The sequence below is a fragment of the Neolamprologus brichardi genome, chromosome 16 (genome assembly GCF_056152115.1).
Source record: "Neolamprologus brichardi isolate AB-2024 chromosome 16, ASM5615211v1, whole genome shotgun sequence".
In the NCBI taxonomy this organism is placed as follows: domain Eukaryota; kingdom Metazoa; phylum Chordata; class Actinopteri; order Cichliformes; family Cichlidae; genus Neolamprologus; species Neolamprologus brichardi.
This window is the reverse complement of record NC_142119.1, coordinates 3,785,009-3,803,606: the sequence shown is the minus strand read 5'-3', so window position 1 is coordinate 3,803,606 and position 18,598 is coordinate 3,785,009. Positions and strand designations below refer to the sequence as shown.

Below are 18,598 nucleotides of genomic sequence, written 5' to 3'. Positions count from 1 at the left end.
ACCAACAACTGGCATGTTTACAAGGAAGAGAAGCACCTGTTTTCCATCATGTTGAGACCAGTCCAATCACTAGCATTTATTTTTGACATTTTCAGGATGATTCAGCTGTCTGCTCTCTGTGTATGTGTGCTACTGGGGTTTTCAAATTATGAAACTGATCTAAAGACTTGTAATCATTTAATTCATGGAGCACCAGCAGTAATGACCTGTGAAGATATCTTAACAGTCACTTAGCTGGTAAGATGCTAATTTCTATCTGGAAATTTAATTTTAACATAATGGTAAGAGTCCCACTGAGACTCACAGTGAGCTGGTTTTTGCATCAGTCTGGTATTTTCTGGTACAGAGCTCTAGATTTCCCTGTTTCCCTGCTAATGTCAGCTAGGTGAGAAGCGGGGAAATAGCTGTTTCAAATATTAATTACTTTACCTGACTTACTGTAATAAATAGCTTAACGAACTTATCTAGGTCACACTACACCAAAGACAAATAATTCTACCGTAATGCCATTTTACGTATTAAATGTTATTACCATCACTCGGATATATACTTTTATTGGCCACATTTTCTATTATGACATAAAAAGCCAAGCAGTCAGTGAGCAAACCTTCAGACTTTTTTTCAGTTTAACAATTTTTTGTCTCATAGGCAGCATAACCGCTTGCTCATTGGCTAGTGATCATGATTTACAAAAAAAGAGTTTTTGTTATTCAATACGATCCAAAATAATTTAGTGAGCTCATAAACTCACCAGAACAGCGTCGGCTTAAATATTTTTTTTCTAACCACAGCTATCACCATCCAGTGACATTCAAGTAAAATTCATGTAGCTTCATTTTTCCAGAGCAAAAGCTACGTCCATGTTTTATAATATTAATTACATTACTACCACCTGAATATACTTTTACATAAATAATAATGTACAAGCCAACCAGCTCATAGCTGCAAAACAAGACAGATTGTACAAGGCAGTACAATCTGTAAGCAAACACCTCCAACATCTTTTTGTGGTACTCATTCTTATAAAGAGTTTCTACTCTGAGCACTCACAGCGCTTTATAATCAGTAATAGCAAACTTTAGACTTGCTTATAGGTGGATTTTGTTATGTTTTTACAGAACATTGTTTAATTTGGACCACTTCCTGCAATTATGCTAAGCTACCTAGCTGAAAAAAACCTCAACATTTTTTAAAAAGGAAAAAAAAATAAAATTAGATTCTCTGATTCACATTTTGTTTTCAGATTTGTCTGTGGACTTTTAGTTTACTGTGTGTAATTTGTGGTTATATATGACTGTGTTTCTTTGGGTGTGTATCCATCAGCATATGGTGATTATGTACTATATTTGCATAACCTTACATGTGCTTGGTCACTGGAGAAACTATCCATCATATCTGACTGCTAACCTCCTACCCTGTTCATTCTCCAGCAGGTTATGCCACCCCAAAGGCTTCCTGGATCCCCAGCAGTGAAAGAGAAGGGCTGATCCCGTCCTCCTCCAGGTTCCTGCCGTGCAGCCCTTCTTTCCCTCTTTCTCTCTCCTGCTTATTCCCCTCTCCCAAAGACACAAACCCTACCTGGCCCCAACACCTAAACACTTTGACCTTTGTCACCCACTTCTTGGACCACTCTTGTTGGTCCAGTCACGTCCACCGCATCATCTTCCTCACAGCAATTCCATAGCCAGTCTCCCCTCATTCCAGCCACACTAGTCCACTTCCCTGCAGGACCCTGCACGTTTTAGAGGTTTGCTCTACCCTCTGGCTGCTTGCCGGGCCCCATGGCTACAGGAGGTCATGCCCCTGACATAGATGTGTTAATAAACCTACAGCAGGTAAGAATTATTGTTTTCTTAAACTGAACCTGTTCTTATAAAATTAAACATAACGATAGTTAGCATAATAATATAATAATGGATTGCACAGAAGGGGTTAATGAATGTCATTACAGTAGATGTCTATTTGAAACTTCAAGGATGCAATTCATTTTCTTTCATCTTTTTCAATGCCATGTGCCAACACAGTGCAGAGCAGCTACCTGAACTCTACTCCCACAGAGGTCGGTTATCTTGTTAACAGTCTTACATCCTCACTGCGTATGACCTTGGATACTTTGGCTCCACTGAAAAAGAAAGCCTTAAATCAGAAGTGCTTGAGTTTTGGTGTTAACTTCAATACATACGTTCTACAAACCATCAACGTGTCTATTAAATGGACTGATTTCTATATAGCACTTTTCTATTGTCCTGGAGCTCCGAAGCACTTTATACAACCGCATTAACCCATTCATACGCTTTAGTGCTTTCTATCTAACAATCATATTCTGATGTAGAGCAGGGCGATATGACCAGAAATATTTATCACGATATACATTTGAAAAATTGCGATAACGATATAACTGATGATATAATTGACACTAGACAAAATACTTTACAACTCCACAACTTTATTAGTGCGAAAAACAAACAAAACATCAATGTATTTTCACTTAAACAAGCAGCTGTTTTTTATCTGGATTAAAGTTATATAAAAATTTAACACTGCAAATGCAAATTCCTTGCTGACAGTTTAACCAAAAGGCATTTCCAGTGGAAATTCGCCAACATATCCTCAGCATAACCATGTATAATATCCACAAAACTTAAAAAGAGGTTATACACACACAATACGGTAATATTGTGTTGAAGCACAGTACGTATCACTCCGTGAGGCCTACGATAGCCGTAATGCTCTGACAACCCATCAAGCGGTGTGGCTTCGTAGCTTAGCAAAGTCGCACTAAAACATTTGACAGATTTTTGAGCGCCGTGTACGACATAAAATCGTCTCGAGGTCAGTAAACACAACCAGAATTCATACATAAGGCACACGGGATTATAAGGGGCACTGTCGATTTTCAGAAAAATCAAAGGATTGATTTTAAGTGCAGATGTTATTATAGCAGCTTGTACAAAAGAGTCGTGTTCCTTTAAAGCTGCAGGAAGAGGTCTCCAGAAACTTCAGTGCTGTTAGCGAGTGCGGCTTGAGATCAGAAAGCTAAGTGAGAACACAAGCCTTCACATGATTGTTTGACAGATAGCCATGAAATGATTTGTTTGAGTTGGTGTTAAGTCAGTTCTTAGCTGCAACATCTCCAGCACTCAGTTCACACTTTCACACCTTCACACCAGTTAGCTGCCAGAACACTTGTTTCGACCAGAGAGCAATGCCTGCAGATATTTCCATATCCATAATGGTGTACAGTAGGCAATAAAACATAATATTTGTTGTTGTTTTGAATATTTTCTACTTGGATCTGTTAATTCAGTCGGAAGCATTTGGACATTACTGTTCTGTCATCCTCAGGCTAACGCTGCCCTTTGATGCACCATGTGTACCGAAAACAAAGGGCTTGTTTCCAATATTTCCAAAGGCATTGTTTATATTTTCGCCATATGGCAACAAGCAATAACATTTTAAATTAACATAAGCTCTGCTGCATGCACCAATGTTACAGGACTAGCTGACAGTCCATTGATAAACTAACTGCTATTGTTTGTACTAGCCAGCCAGAAACATGCCAGCACAAGACCCATTGTACTCAGGAGACATATTTGCACCATCTGCTCTTATAGTGGTCTACAATTACTTTTGGTGGAGCAGTTTATAGTTTGGCAGAGGAAATTAGGTGGATTGTGCAAAACTGATAATAAGCTCAGTTGCCTTCTCTGTTTAAATTCCTAAAACTGTTCAATCCAAGGTCATAAATGGATAATGAGCAGACCATATTTGCATTTCAGAGTTCATTGAAGTTGAGCAAATTGCAGAGATTCAATTAATGAGTTGACTTTTGTCATAAAATCCTGCTGTTTAGACTCTGGTGTGGCTCGGTGTACATCCTTGCTCATATTTTGAGCGATAGCATTTCCTTACACAATAGCAAGATGATTATCTTGAGTGAGCTTTTACTGTAAGCCACATTCACCCATTCCCACATACATTTATACAGTATTTTATTCTATAAATTTAAACACTTCTAACCACCACATACACACTCACTCTCTAATGGAGGCAGGTGTGGTTCAGGGTTACTGCGGGACACTTTGACATGTTCACTGGAGGTGTGAACTGGCTGAAACAACACAGCATAGGTCCTGGAAGTGGTTGTCAGTGGACCACAACTACTAGTAGTCACACATTTATGTTTCTTGCAATTTAAGGCACATCAATCAAATTAATCAAAATGTATTTCTATAGCACATATTAATAACAACTGAGTTGACCAAAGTGCTTCACAGTCAGACAGAGCATGAGACAATGAGAGCAAAACCGTTAAGAAGGAACAGGGCAAGAAACAATAAAGGTGACAACACAACAAGCCAGATAATAGCCAACAAATATGAGCAGGGAGGTTATTCCAGAGTCTAGGTGCTACGGTTGCAAAGACCTGATCATCTCTGGACTGCATGTTGATGGGGCAATGCACATTGCTGCTAACAGCACTGATTATCATATGGTGGTAATGTGGGATGCTGCACTCCTGTAATTTATTGTATTTCTTATATTTGCATTGCACCTTTTGCTTATGTATCTAAGTGTTTTTTCTCAACGCTAACAGTGATGTTTCATATATGGTACAGCATGGAAAAACCTGGTTAAATTCTATCATTTTAATTTGCCACATTTTTGAAACTTCTACATAAAAAAACCAAACCATGATGACAAGGGATGGGTATCGAAACCCGGTTCTTGTTGAGAACTGATTCCTACTGTTTCAATTCCTTGGAATTGTTTGCCATATTTGCAAACGATTCCCTTATCGATTCCAGTCGCCCCGAATGACGTCACCACGTTGCGGAGCGTCATTTACCTGGCAGGAAACACGGCGCCTAAGCGGCTCAAACGCTCAAAAGTTTGGTTATACTTTACGAGAACGGATGACAACAGGGCAACTTGCAATACTTGAAAAGTAGATATTTCATTTAAGGGAGGAAACACTACGAATATGCAAAAGCATTTGCTCACAAAACACGCGATGACCTTAATCGTTAAACAGAATCGAAACTGGAATCGGAATCGTGAAAATCTTATCAATACCCATCCCTAGTTCCAAGTACACCTTCAACCTAAAATTGATACTGTGTGGCATCGTATTGTTCAAAAGTTTCAATTCTATACTGCAGCGTGGGCATATGTATAAGATAACGCAACATATGTTGAATATTTGATATATTTGATATATAATATTTGATAGCATGTTGCCGTTATAAATGGGCTAATTTACTGAAGACAAAGGCTGCTGTTTTCTACAGGGACTCTATAGAAGTTAACAGAAGTAATTAGGCTAACCCTTTTTGGCTCCTACCTCAAAGCACACTGTGTGCTGTCGATCTTACGTGCTGCACAATAATGTTTAATATTTAGTATTTACTGTCATATTCCCATATATCATTGTGATGTTGTTTATTCTATTACTCTCGTTTTCTTCTGCTTGTTTTCTTTTTTCTTTCTCTACAGGTGATCCAGGTGATCGATATATGTATTTTTTTTTTCTGCTTATTCTGTTGGTTTTTGTTTTTTGCCCTTCTCCCCGTCCCTCTTCTCAGCTGTTTTTCTTTCCCTCTTTCTTTCTCCCTTTTCTTTCCCCCAGTCAAGTCTGTCCCGTATTCAGCAAGTTAAAATAAAATAAACAATAAAAGGTGAATCAAATAGATCATTACGGCAAAGCTGGGATGGTCAATTTGGTAAAGTAAATGCGTTGGGCATCTTTCTTCGCCTTTAGACAATAATTCTGATGGCAAAAGAGCCAAACGGGACAGGCAAAAAAAAAAGAAGTAATTAGGCTCATAAGGCTTATGGGTGCATGCAATAATTGAACCATATTTGAGGAGAGCTCACCATCCCTCATTTTATTTCAAAACATCATATTTATGCAAACTGTTCAGTTTGAAATAATTGCTCATAAACATCAGCTGTGCAGTGGGAAGAAAAGCAAAATGCCGATGCTGATATTTATGTTAGTTGTGATTTGTTTTTCTGGGAAGCGTGCCAGCTCCTTAAATCAAAGAGGCCCGGCTTTAAGCGAGAGGGAAGCCGCTTTAAACACGGCACGCCAAATAAAAGGAGGAGCAAGCAACAGAAAGAGGAGCACTGTGCGAGGAAACACAAAGAGAAGAATTTTAAAGAGCTAAATATTTTTATCCGCCTGTGTTTTAATTAGTAAAAGGTTCATTTTATATTTTAAATTTAGTGTCCAATGGTGTTTTCCAGTATCCTAAATGTTTTATAAGCAAGGGCTGGCTACAACTTTTATAAGCCAAAACCAAAGTTTATTCAAAGTCTTTGTTTCTTTGATGGTTGCTTCGGTAGCTGATGTGTTCTCATTCGTCTCACGTTTGCTAATTTATTCAACTCAGCTTTATTTTCTTTCACGTAAACACATATTTTGATACAACTAAAGTGACGTCCTTTTTTATTTTATTTTAAACAAATGTTACAAATGCAACCTGTGAACCTGCTGCTCTCTATGACTATATTAGATAATACATGTACAATGGTAGGACGCTAATTTAATGGGGACTGGAAGTCCCAGAGAGCAGCCATTTGGCAGCCATTTGGCTTTTCTACGTTTAAAACCCGCATACCAGCCAAATGGCTGGTAGGCTTTTAGCTAATATCCTGAACTGAACTGTGAACTGCTGCTTTTGTTATGTAAATAAGGTGGTGCTGAGCCACTAGGGTTAGGGTTAGGGTTGGTTTGGGTTACCCTAACCCTAACCCACAAGGAAACTTGTGTTTCTGTTTGCCATCTTAGGGAGAAATCAACACACATGGGTGCATTTCCTTTGTTGCTGAGATTTATTGATAAAAACAGTACAAAAAAACAACAAACAAAAAACAACCATTTGTACACATATTTACAAATAATAATAAAAAGTGAGTGAGTACATTTCAACATTTTCAGCAATCACTCACTATCCTGGCACTGCCATGGTATCTGTAGTCTGCATTTACCACATGTGTATCTGTAGCAGTGAACACATCGCACAGTGGCATGATTGTTCTTGCATTTGTGTTTGACCTGACACATGGCTCTTTTTCCAGGGCTAGGTGTGGAGGGTTGTGTCCAAAGCAACTGTTCTTTTCTTGCCTTCTTCCCAGCCATATGAGAGTTAGCCAACTCTCTTGCAAATGTACTTCCCTTGCCAAGATATGGGAAGACATTGCAAATGTACTTGGATTTTAGGTCGCAAGCCACCCAAAACTTGATCCCAAACTTGTCAGGTTTACTTGCAATATACTGCAGGGTTAGGGTTATACTGTGGGTTTCCCAGGTTTGCTGACCAGCAGTCAGTGATGGAACCCTAGTAAACCCCGCAAGATGACAATTTCATTGACCTCAACACAAAAGGAAGTTCACAGCTTTTAGCAGCTCCCCACCCCCACACACTAACAAAGAGGCAGTTGGCAGTTAGAAATCAGCAATCATTCACACACCCCCACTCCCCCACATCTCAAGTAACAACCTAATTTACATATGAATTGATGCTAAAAGACTAGCCAATTTAGCTTCCACTTGGCTGACTTGGGGTTAGAAAAGCCTGGGACTTCCAGTGGAAGCTTCATCGTTCACCGTTTTATATGAAGCTTCATCATGGTTAACTTAGTTTTCATTACTGTGAGAAGAAACAAGGAAGATCTAATTTAACGTGCATTAAAGACACAGAAAGTTCCCATCATGCATGCTGTTTTTCCCTGTATAGTTGTGACAGTCAAACAGTGCATGCTGCGATCTCTGTTTGCATTTAAACACTTAAATAATTTACTTGAATGAACTATTGCACTATATTACCTCAAAGATAGAAGTACTTGTGTACTTTGGGTGAAGAGTTTGGTCATTCAACAAGGGCTCTGAGTACAGCTGTTAAAAGGGGACAGTTAAGATAGTTCTGGCATCAGATCAGGTTTCTACTGGACATCTAATAGGCGTGCTGCTTTAAACATGTCCATTATGGATGGATGGATGGATGGATGAGATGTGATATTTTTCTTTTAAGATCTTTAAGATAGCTTCCTTCACTCCTCTCTCAAACCATCTGTCTCCTCTGTCCAAAATGTGAACATTGGCATCCTGGAAAGGGTGACCTTTGTCCTTTAGAGGAGTCCACTGTAAGCGACCATCTTTGAACAGAGGCGGTGGCTTACGACACCAACTGTGTGCCATCTATAATCCGGTTTTGAGCAGACGCCATATGGCCCACTCACATCCTGGGCCATATGACCACAGTGGAGCTAGGCTTCACAATGGGTTCACCCGAAACCTTGGCTGATTGTGGCCCACACCTGTTTTCACACCTTGGGTCGTGTGATTAAGCAGAGGATCAATAGGGGGTCCACGACCCTCGTGGGGACACTCCCATAGGGCTTAAAATCTGGGACTCTCCACTAATTGCTCTTAGAACTGAAGATGAGAGGTGAAACGTCTTCAAAGAACTTAAAGAAGTCCAGACGCTTTTCTTTCGAAGCTCCTTAGACTACGATGACCTGGATGACTGAGAACCTTCACAGACACATGTAACATAATCCAAATTGCTTTACAGTAGCTTATCATTTATAATTGACCTCAAAGTAATCCTGATTCACCTTGTAACTTCATAACTGAAATGCACGTACAGAACCCCGATGGCTTTCACTTAGTGTTTCCTGATCACTAACACGAGTACACTTAATCCTCTCACACAAAGCAAACACAGCCCCACATACGCCCTCCTGAACAGTAGTCAGCTGATAAATATTTAAATGCATCTCTGGCTCACCATACCACAAATTATGAAAAATTAATATTGTAGTAGATGTCGGGCGGTTAGAGTAAAGGTTAGAGAGGATCTCAGCTGTGTTGATTGGACTTTTTTAATTTAAGCTTCTTTACATTTTAATTGGTTCAAATTGGCCAAACCAGCCACAGTGATTTTGAATTTTCATGAAATATTACATCTACAGACGGGCAGCACGGTGGCACGGTGGTTAGCACTGTTGCCACACAGCAAGACGGTCCTGAGTTCAATTCTACCATCAGGCCGGGGTCTTTCTGTGTGGAGTTTGCATGTTCTCCCCGTGTTTGTGTGGGTTTCCTCCGGGTACTTTGGCTTCCTCCCACCGTACAAAGACATGCAGCTTGTGGGGATAGGTTAATTGGATAATCCAAATTGTCACTAGGTGTGAATGTGCGAGTGAATGTGAGTGCGAATGGTTGTTTGTCCCTGTGTGTTGGCCCTGCGACAGACTGGCGACCTGTCCAGGATGTACCCCGCCTCTCGCCCTATGACAGCTGGGATAGGCTCCAGCGCCCCCCGCGACCCTGAAAAGGATAAGCGCAGGGCTTGCAAAATTGCTAGCCCGACGTCCCGGGGCTAGCGATTTTTCCAGTCGGGCTACCAAAATCTAACTCAGCCCTGCCCGTCGGGCTATCATAGGAAGGAAAATATATGTCTATGCTTTTGCATTCTTTCGGAAATGTAGCTGAGTAATTATGTCATTGGCATCGGTGAGCCACTGTCAATATGTGACATATTGAAATCGCGTTTGAATTTGCGCTTGTTTTTTGCTTTCACTTTGCAATCGCGCGAACTGTGTATAGAGAGCGACAGCACTGATTGGTGAGTGACGATAATTTGCGCACCAATTCCTCTGACATCGTCTTATCAATCGTTAGCTTACTATTCAAACATGACAAGTGAAATTTCTCGCAGCAAGCCTAAACATGTGAGAGGTTGATCGCGCAAAGAGTCGCTGAGCGTTATGTAAGTACGTGTGTAAAAGCAGCAGGATTTATGCTGGTATTTTAGTTCTGCTCAGCCAAATAAGACAGGTCAGGATGAAGAAGGGGCAGCCAAAGAAAAGCTTACCACAAAACGGAAAAGTTATGACAAATCAGACAATGAGGCAAAAAGAAAGCGCAGCTTTTTTGGTTTCATGGACAAAATGATTTCTGTGGCTGGAATATGACGAGCTAAATAACATGATGTTCTGCCAGGTGTGTTGTGAGTTTCATTTGATTTCTGAGTCGACAAGCGCCTTTGTTACTGGGACCAATAATTTTAAGAAAGACCCCGTCAGAACCCATGAGAAATGCAAGAAATGCATTATTGCCCAGTCTGCAGTATCTTTCCCAGAACAAACAGCAATTCCAAAAAACATACTAAAAATAAACCAAGCACACCAAGAACTCCTGAAAAATCTGTTTAGAACAGCTACTATGTTGCAAAGAGTGGACTACCACTGGCAAAATTTATCAGTCTTTGCAAACTTCAAAAAGCAAATGGCCTAGATCTTGGTTTCACTTGCCTCTTACCCGTGACTTCAGTGGAAATTTCAGCTTCAGGATCTGACACAGACTGATTCATGTTCTACACAGTTCTTACAAGTTCATAGAAATTTCTGTTCAATTTGAACCAAGTATTTGAGTTGATGATTGTAATTTTTATACAGTTGTTGTAATTTTTATTTTAACATTTTTTTTGATTAATTTTTGTTTCCATTACAATATTATACTTTAATGTATAATATTGTAATGGAAACAAAACATTAAAAAAAAAATGCTTTCTTTTTTATTCGGGCTACTTAAATTTATTTTGGGCTACCAAAAATTGAAGAATGCCTGCCCGAAGGGCTACCAGGGATTTTGAAATTTTGCGTGCCTTGAAGCGGAAGCGAATGGATGGATATTACATCTACAGACAGTAGATTGTAACCCACAGTGATGGCACTCATAGCAAACAGGACAAATATACATTTCTGATTTTTTCGTTTTTTAGTGTAATAGATCTGATTTCCATTTGGGCATACAGTACTTAAAGCATACAATATTTCAAATCACTTTAAGCCATTGTGTGTGATTCTATTCCTGTACGTATCCCGCCGTCACCACCTGGGCTGGGGTGGCCCACCTCCTGTGTCCTTCCACCTCATCTGACTTCAAAGCTAACATGAAAGAGTTAGGCCTCTTGTCTGTAGTAAACTCTCCCTACAATATTGTTCCCTGTTGCAATATGTCGGGACTATTAAATTCAGGGTCTTACTCTGACGAATAGCCCTCACCAGAGCAGGTGAAGGAAATGAGGAAGTGAATGGGGACATTGACTCATTGGAACACAGAGCACATTAAACCATGAACAAAATTGAGCTGGACATGCTGTAAAAACAAGGCGTTCACTGCTCACTCACTTTAAAAAAAACCCCAAAAAAACCCCTTTCTTTTATCCTGCCTAGCTACATCTGCCTCAGCCTTGTGTAGATAGGTAGCTTGGATCATTAAATGCATCATGTCCCTTCATCCTGCTGGTAATTAGGAAGTAATGGAGCCCTGGCACACAGCAATCTGAGACCACTGAACGGCAGCCAAAGTACGCACTGTGCCAGCACCAATCTGAGGCAGAGGAAGCAGCATGTGCCAGTGATTCTGACCTATCACAAGCACCAAATAGCTGAGGCAGGACACTCCCATCAGTCTTCACTGTCTCCAGGGGCTCTCTAGTGCATTAGTTCTTTGCTGCTTAGCACTTTGTTGTATTGATTTGATGTCCTCTGTGCATGTAACAGAGAATATACAGTCGCTGTGTTCCTATTCTGATGATGAAGAATTATTTTAAAATACAATCACATGTTTTGTTTTGTTTTGTTTTTTAACAGCAAAAAGAAATCTTTGGCTTGAGTGCAAATCATGTCTGGAAATAGAAACAGCAGAGCTACTTTCCATATGAAATAGTAGCAAAAATAATTATTTGTTTTGCATTCATCCCAGATTAGCATTACACTTTAATTTAGCATGAATGTTCCCCTCGTGTGGCTGCCGTTTCTGATGAGTCAATGTGTGTCGTGCCAAAGAACTGTCCGGTTAAATTTCCCACTTTGCTAGCATTACAATATAGTAATCAGGGTAACACATTTCTTGTATCACCTATAGATTTTATAGCAAACTGGAAAAACTTCTTGTTAAAGCTGAGGTTCAATGGCAGGGGGCAAGAGAGGCCTTTGGATATATGAGTTACGGTTATTGCCATGCAGTTAATCATCCTTTTTTGTCTTTACTGAAAGTATTTGTACTGTCGTCCAGGTAAGGGTGGAAGAGGAAGATGAGGATGGATGCGTGGAGGACCAGGAGGAAGAAGAGGAGGAAGAGAACTGGGAGAAAGCTCTGTCCGTGGAGCGCTTTGCAGACATCATCAGTGACTCTGCTTCTACCAGTGGAGACAGGATGGGGCGACACTACACTGAGAAAGACTTTGAGTGTAAGCAAAGCTGCCGTGCACACGTGTACACATCATAGTATAGCTTCACTTGCACAAACAAAAGGAGCCACTGGGACAAGAATGCAGTCAAATGTCGAATTTGATATTTTGGATTTGTTTTTATATTACTGGCCAAAACTCATTTTCATTAGCATTTTCTATATTTTATTTTGGTTTAGGGCTACTCATCAGATCAGGCAACATTTTTCAAATCTTCTGTTGTTCATTTTCGGTGACCTTTGCAAATTGTAGCTTCAGTTCACTGTTCTCAGCTCACAGGACTGACACCTGGTGTTGTCTTCTGCTGCTGTAGCCCATCTGCAATGTGTTGTTCATTCAGAGATGCTCTTCTGCATCCTTTGGTTATGACAAGTGGTTTTTGTTGAGTTACTGTTGTCTTCCTATCAGCAAGAATCAACAAGGCCCTTTCACCCAGAGAGCTGATGCTGTAAACCCCAGAGATGGTTGTGTGGGAAAATCCCAGCAGATCAGCAGTTACTGAAAAACTGAGACTAGACCGTCTGGCACCAGCAGCCATGACAGTACTCCTGTCACGTGGTATCCATCAGCTTTATCTGCAGTGCACTCTGTACACGGTGTCTGAATTTCTACCACAAATTAGAATTGAGCACTGCACACTTATTTGAACTATTTACTAGATTTTGTGAACAAAGTAAGCAAGCAAGTAAAATGTATTTATATGGAGCTTTTCAAGACAAGGAAACAATCACAAAATGTTTTACAGAGGAAAAGTTGCAACTCTGTCCAAACAAATTACAGGATGTATCTGTAAGAATTTCAAAAGGCGGTATTTTTTAAGTAATGGACATAGAAGCTTATTGTAAATCTTAAAATACATGACTGAATATGAAATTTTACAAACAAAACTTAAAAGTGCTATTTATGTGTCCCCCTCTGGACGTACGGCATGTGTCCATATAATAGACACATTTGTCCTATACTTTTGGGAGCATGGCTGGAGTCACTGCAGCCATTGCTGCTGGTACCTAAACACTCAGTACACTGAAGACTACAATTTAAGATACACTGACATGAAACAATGTCAAGTCAAGTCACCTTTTATTGTCAACCCAACAATATGCACTCAAGTATACAGTGGGACGAAATGTCATCCTCCTGGATCAAAGGGGCAAACAATAGAAATAAAAATGAAAAAATATACATATATACAACTATGCAAGAAATAAGACAATGCCACATTATGTGACAATGCACATAATGTCGATTTTTCTACAGTGCTTTAAAAAAAATCTTTTACTGTTGCTAGCTGGGCAGCATTGGCATCATAACAATCATCAGTGCTGAAATATCCTGTACTGTAAATACACATGTATCCCAGCTGATGTTGACCCTGTCCGTTGTGGTAAGAGATTAGATCAAAGCAGGGCGCCATATATTGGGTATGTTGAGTAAAAGGCTGGATTAGCTTTCAAGAGATTAGCTGACGGCTACCACCTGACAGGAGATAATATTGGTAAAGATGGAGCTGCTTTCCTTTGGTGTTTTAGTTATGTCTTTCTAGTTTCTTAGGAATTAAAGGAAGAGTCTTTCAACTGAAAGTTGCACTTTTTTACACTGCATGTTTGATATTCAAAGTCTTGGCCCAAGCAAACAATAAGTAGTCCTAAGGCTGGCTGGTATATCAGCTTTTTTAAGTACTCAGCTCGTTCTCAGGTTCTCCTCAAAGTTTCCAACTTCTTTGACTACAGAAGCTCACAGCTCACATTAGCACACTGCTGCCGCTTGGAAATTACTTGGAAGCAATTGTTGATTAAAAGTGCTATTTCAGTCGGCAACTGTTCATTGCCTGAAAAGAAACAGAACAATATGTCTGTTGGTGGTATGACAATATAGGCTGCAGCCTGTGTGGGCACAGAGAGTAGGAGAGAAACAACGAATATAAAGGGCTCACACATCCTGAAACGAGGAAAAATGCAAATATAATGCTAATTAGTGATTTTAGACAATAGTTTTTCAGAAAAAGAATAACATCTGCATTTTATTTTTATGACTTTCTGTGATATCTATCACTGTAAATGGCTAGAAAAGGTAAAAAATATTCAAATAATGTATATACTCTTTTATCCAAATACAAACTATGAGAAGTCTCATCCCAATATTCTTCAAACTGTTCTGCATTCTGCTGAGCTGAATCCCAGTTAGAAATTGTTTGGCGAGAAGTCGATAATAAGTATAGGAGTTTTTCAGACAGGCTGAAATGTGTGAGGTAGCTAAGAATAAAAACATCCCCTCATGGTACCGCTGTCATTCTGTGGAGGACCCATGACTTTAACATGTGCAGAATTGATTTACACTGGAAATTGTCAGAGGAGAATGGTCAGAGTGCTGCTTATAGGAAGGCAAAATGAACTCAGATAACCACAGTATGCAGAATATCATCTGTAGACGCACAACATATTGCACCTTGAAGAAGATGGGCTAAAGCAGCAGAAGACCGCACTGGGTGCCGCTCCTGTTGGCCAAGAAAAGGAAACTGAGGCTACGATTCATATTGGTTTGCTAAAATTGGGCAACAGATGACTGGAAAAATGTTGCCTGATGAATCTTGATTTCTGCTACAACACTTGGACAGTAGTGTGAGTGAATTTGATCATGGATCCATCCTAGAAGTTCAGGCCTGCTTGTGGTGATGTAATGCTGTGGGGGATGTTCTCTAGGAATACCTTGAAAACCTTATTATCAATTGGCAATTGTTTGAACACCACAACCTTCCAGACTATTGTTGTTGATTATTCCCATCCAGTTATGACCACAGTGTACCCATCTTCTGATGGCTGCTTTGTGAAGAATAATGTATCACAAAGCTCAGATTATTTCTGTCTGGTTTCTTGATCATGACGGTGAGTTCGCTGTACTCAAATGACCTCCACATTCATCGGATTACAATCCAATAAAGCCCCTTTGAGCTGTTGGAGTGAGCGATTGATGTCATGGATGTGCAGCTGGGAAGTCTGTATACATCACCAAAGAAAAAGCATTTCACGTGATATGGAATGAGCTGCTCAGCCAGCTGATGTGAATAAACCATCTGATATCATGGCCTCTCTTTGAAACAGATCACAGACACACATTTCACCATATGCACCACCCCTTGTCCACTCACCTGCCCGTGCCCCAGCGTTTACGGAAGAGGGTACACAGCATGGAGAAGAGGCGCAAAAAGAAGCGCAGGAAAAAAAAGACTTCGCTGCCGCCTTCTGACGTTACGCCTACCATACACGAGGTAGACGAGGAAGAGGCGGAGTCGGAGACCGAAGGGCAAGGGGTGGCTGTCACTCACACAGAGCTCCCTGAGGTCCAGCCACAGGTAAAATGTGACTTATACAGTGTAACTTTTGCAAACTCATGTACCTGAGCTGCTGATAAGATGATTGTGGCATTAATACTTAAACAAAAGAGAATTATCTGTGGTTTTGATTATGGTTTTACTACGTATAGCCAGATTTATATATGCCTCCCCCTCACTGATCCTCCTCTTTCTCTCAGTTTAGTTTGGGGAGCCAAGAGGACTTGGGGGAACCCCTTCACCACACTATCGTCCACACGGAAAACGAAGAACAACCTTTGTCGAGGAAAACAACTGCGCTCACTCTGACAAAGGGGGCGGCTCATAATGGGGGAATAACTGTTACTGGACAGAACGATGACATGGATGGAGGAGAAGCAGCATGCGACAGGTGTGGTTTCACAACATCTGAGTCCTCTCCAATGTCCTAGTAAACATTTGTAAAATGTAAAAAAAATCTGCAACGCTGCCCAACACAAAGATGACAAATATTCATATAATTTGTTTCATATGTTTCGCATAATTAGCGTGTCTGTTGCTACAGGACATTGTGAAAAAAGCCGATATGCTACAGCCTACTTACTGACCAGTACTGACCTCTTGTCAGTCTTTTAGCTAAATTAGCTCAAATTGAAACCTTTTCTAGGTCCCATATTCTATCACTTTAATACACATATTAATATTACGTCTTAAAGTCGTAGACGTAATAGTAATATGTGTATTCATATTACATCCAGAATGTGTATTTTAAATTCCAGTCGTAAATGCTGCACACTTGCACTCTGACTGTTTGATAATCAGTTTCAGTGTTGGTAACTTTAAATCAAACTAGTATGGCTGCTGCACCCGCCCCTTTGAGGAAGAAGTCTGAGTGATAGAGAGAAGCAGCCAATAAGAGCAGCACATGTGTTTCAGTATACTGTGCAGTGCAGACCTGAATAAGTCACTCAGTGGCTTCTGACTTTCTCTCCGAATGATAGTTTGGCTTGTAAATGGTAAATGTCCTGTATTTGTATAGCACTTTACGTAGTCCCTATGGACCCCAAAGCAATTTACACTACATTCAGTCACATTCACACACTGGTGATGGCAGCTACATTGTAGCCACAGCTGCCCTGGGGCGCACTGACAGAGGCGAGGCTGCCAGACACTGGCACCATCGGGCCCTCTGACCACCACCAGTAGGCAACGGGTGAAGTGAAACAACGACCGAGACCGTCAGAGCCGGGGCTCGAACCGGCAACCTTCCAATTACAAGACGAACTGTCAACTCTTGAGCCACAATTGCCCCAGTAAATATAGCCAAGTTCTTGGCACAGCTGTTGTTTTTAACATTTGTGAATGCAGAGTTTGTCAGACAGCATCACAATTATAAAAATCTGGATTTTAGAGGTGCAGAACAGCTTACTTAAGCTCCGCTGTGGTTAATACAGTGCACATATATAAGTGTTTCATGGGTGTTCTATTGTCTCACAGCAGAAACAGAACAATATTACTTGACAACAGATTTACTGAGAATTTAGCTGTATCAGAAATGCAGCATAGGTAAACTGCTAGCAGAATGCTAACTGAGGTTAATTGTGCTGAAGAACAAATATGGAGTAACACACACCCAGTCCTATCAATTTTTGTTATCAATCAGCCCTTAAAGTTTCCACTGTTCGTGTTGTCCCTCACCGCGATGAGCTCTGACCGGCATGCATAGGATCAGAGCTAATAATTATGTTCCCCACATTAGCCCTGCTTGACACTAAACTGGTTGTAATGCATATCATTGTACAAAGAGAGGATCTTTGTTACTACGTGAGGAAGTCAGGAGCAGAGATGGGCAGCAAGTAACGCGTTACTGTAATCCGATTACTTTTTTCAAGTAACGAGTAAAGTAAGGGATTACTATTGCAAAAACGGTAATTAGATTACGTTACATTCCCGTAGGAACGCTGCGTTACTGCGTTACTAAAACCGTGATTTTTTTGCCAGAATGTCTCATGACAGTGACATAAGCGAGTGTGACGTTCGTGACAACAGCTGTGTGCAGATCAACAGTGGATCATATATCGAGTGCGGGAGAGAGTATGAGCGTGCAGCGTTTAAAGCGTGGAAGTACTGACCTTACTTTGAGTTTGATTCCATAAAAAGTGACAAAAACATTAGTGTCTGTTGTGCGTGGGAAGAAAACTTCTTTTTACAGTGGAAAAAAACCCCCTAAACTTCCGAGCAAGCACCGAGTAGCTACGACGTAATGGAAACTCACAGAGAAACTCGCGGATTCTTCCACTGACCGCTGCGGCACACCTGCACCAGGGTAAACCTCCGCCTGCCCCACTCCTGCTTTACAGGTGAAAATAGAGCAAAAGGACCGCTAGTCTTTGACTTTATTTATTTTCTGCTGTGTTTTACTTGCATCTATTTGAAAGACTGAGTGTAAACACACAAAATAAATATATTTTATGTACTGGAATGTGCAGAAAATATAATAATAATATAATATTAAACAAATTTCTTCCAGTCAGAGAATGTTGCAGATAATTAAATTTTTGCTTGATGCATAAAGTTAAAAGATTAAAACTAATAAAACAAGTTTTAAAAAGAGACTTTTCCATTTGATTACATTTTGTATGATGGATTATGCAGAAAAAGTAGAATTGGGCTGAAAGATCTATCACTTTATCACCTATTCAGGTTGTAAATCGTGTTTTTAAACAGTAACTAAGTAACTAAGTAATTAAATACTTTTGAAAATAAGTAATCAGTAAAGTAACAGGATTACTTTTTGGGGGAAGTAATCAGTAATTAGTTACTGATTACTTTTTTCAAGTAACTTGACCAACACTGGTCAGGAGTAGTGGAGAAGTATGTGAGGCTAATGCAGGAGATGTATGAGAACAGTGGAGAGGTGTTCAGTTGGAGGGACAGATGGGTTCAAGGTGGCCGTGGGCAGAGATGGGCAGTAACGACTTACAAGTAAGTAAAGTGAGTAATGAGTAAAGTGAGGGATTACTAT

The 18,598-nt window shown here is 40.2% G+C and overlaps 1 protein-coding gene across 9 annotated transcripts in view; it reads left to right on the top strand.

Moving 5' to 3' along the window:
* The window catches only part of slc4a3 (solute carrier family 4 member 3), a 68,469-nt gene that overhangs the window by 11,965 nt on the left and 37,906 nt on the right, over nucleotides 1–18,598 (top strand). For 5 of the 9 annotated variants that reach the window (XR_015720784.1, XM_087853105.1, XM_087853104.1 and 2 more), the window contains exons 2-5: nucleotides 1,431–1,835; nucleotides 12,092–12,266; nucleotides 15,365–15,615; nucleotides 15,795–15,985. Coding sequence is in view for 8 of the 9 variants with exons in the window: in XM_087853105.1 (XP_087709231.1) it covers nucleotides 1,782–1,835; nucleotides 12,092–12,266; nucleotides 15,365–15,615; nucleotides 15,795–15,985 (671 nt within the window). In the remaining variant the exon portion in view is untranslated. Of the gene's footprint in view, nucleotides 1–1,430; nucleotides 1,836–12,091; nucleotides 12,267–15,364; nucleotides 15,616–15,794; nucleotides 15,986–18,598 lie in introns of those variants that run through there. The other 4 variants (XM_087853107.1, XM_087853108.1, XM_087853109.1 and 1 more) reach the window with 2 other exon arrangements.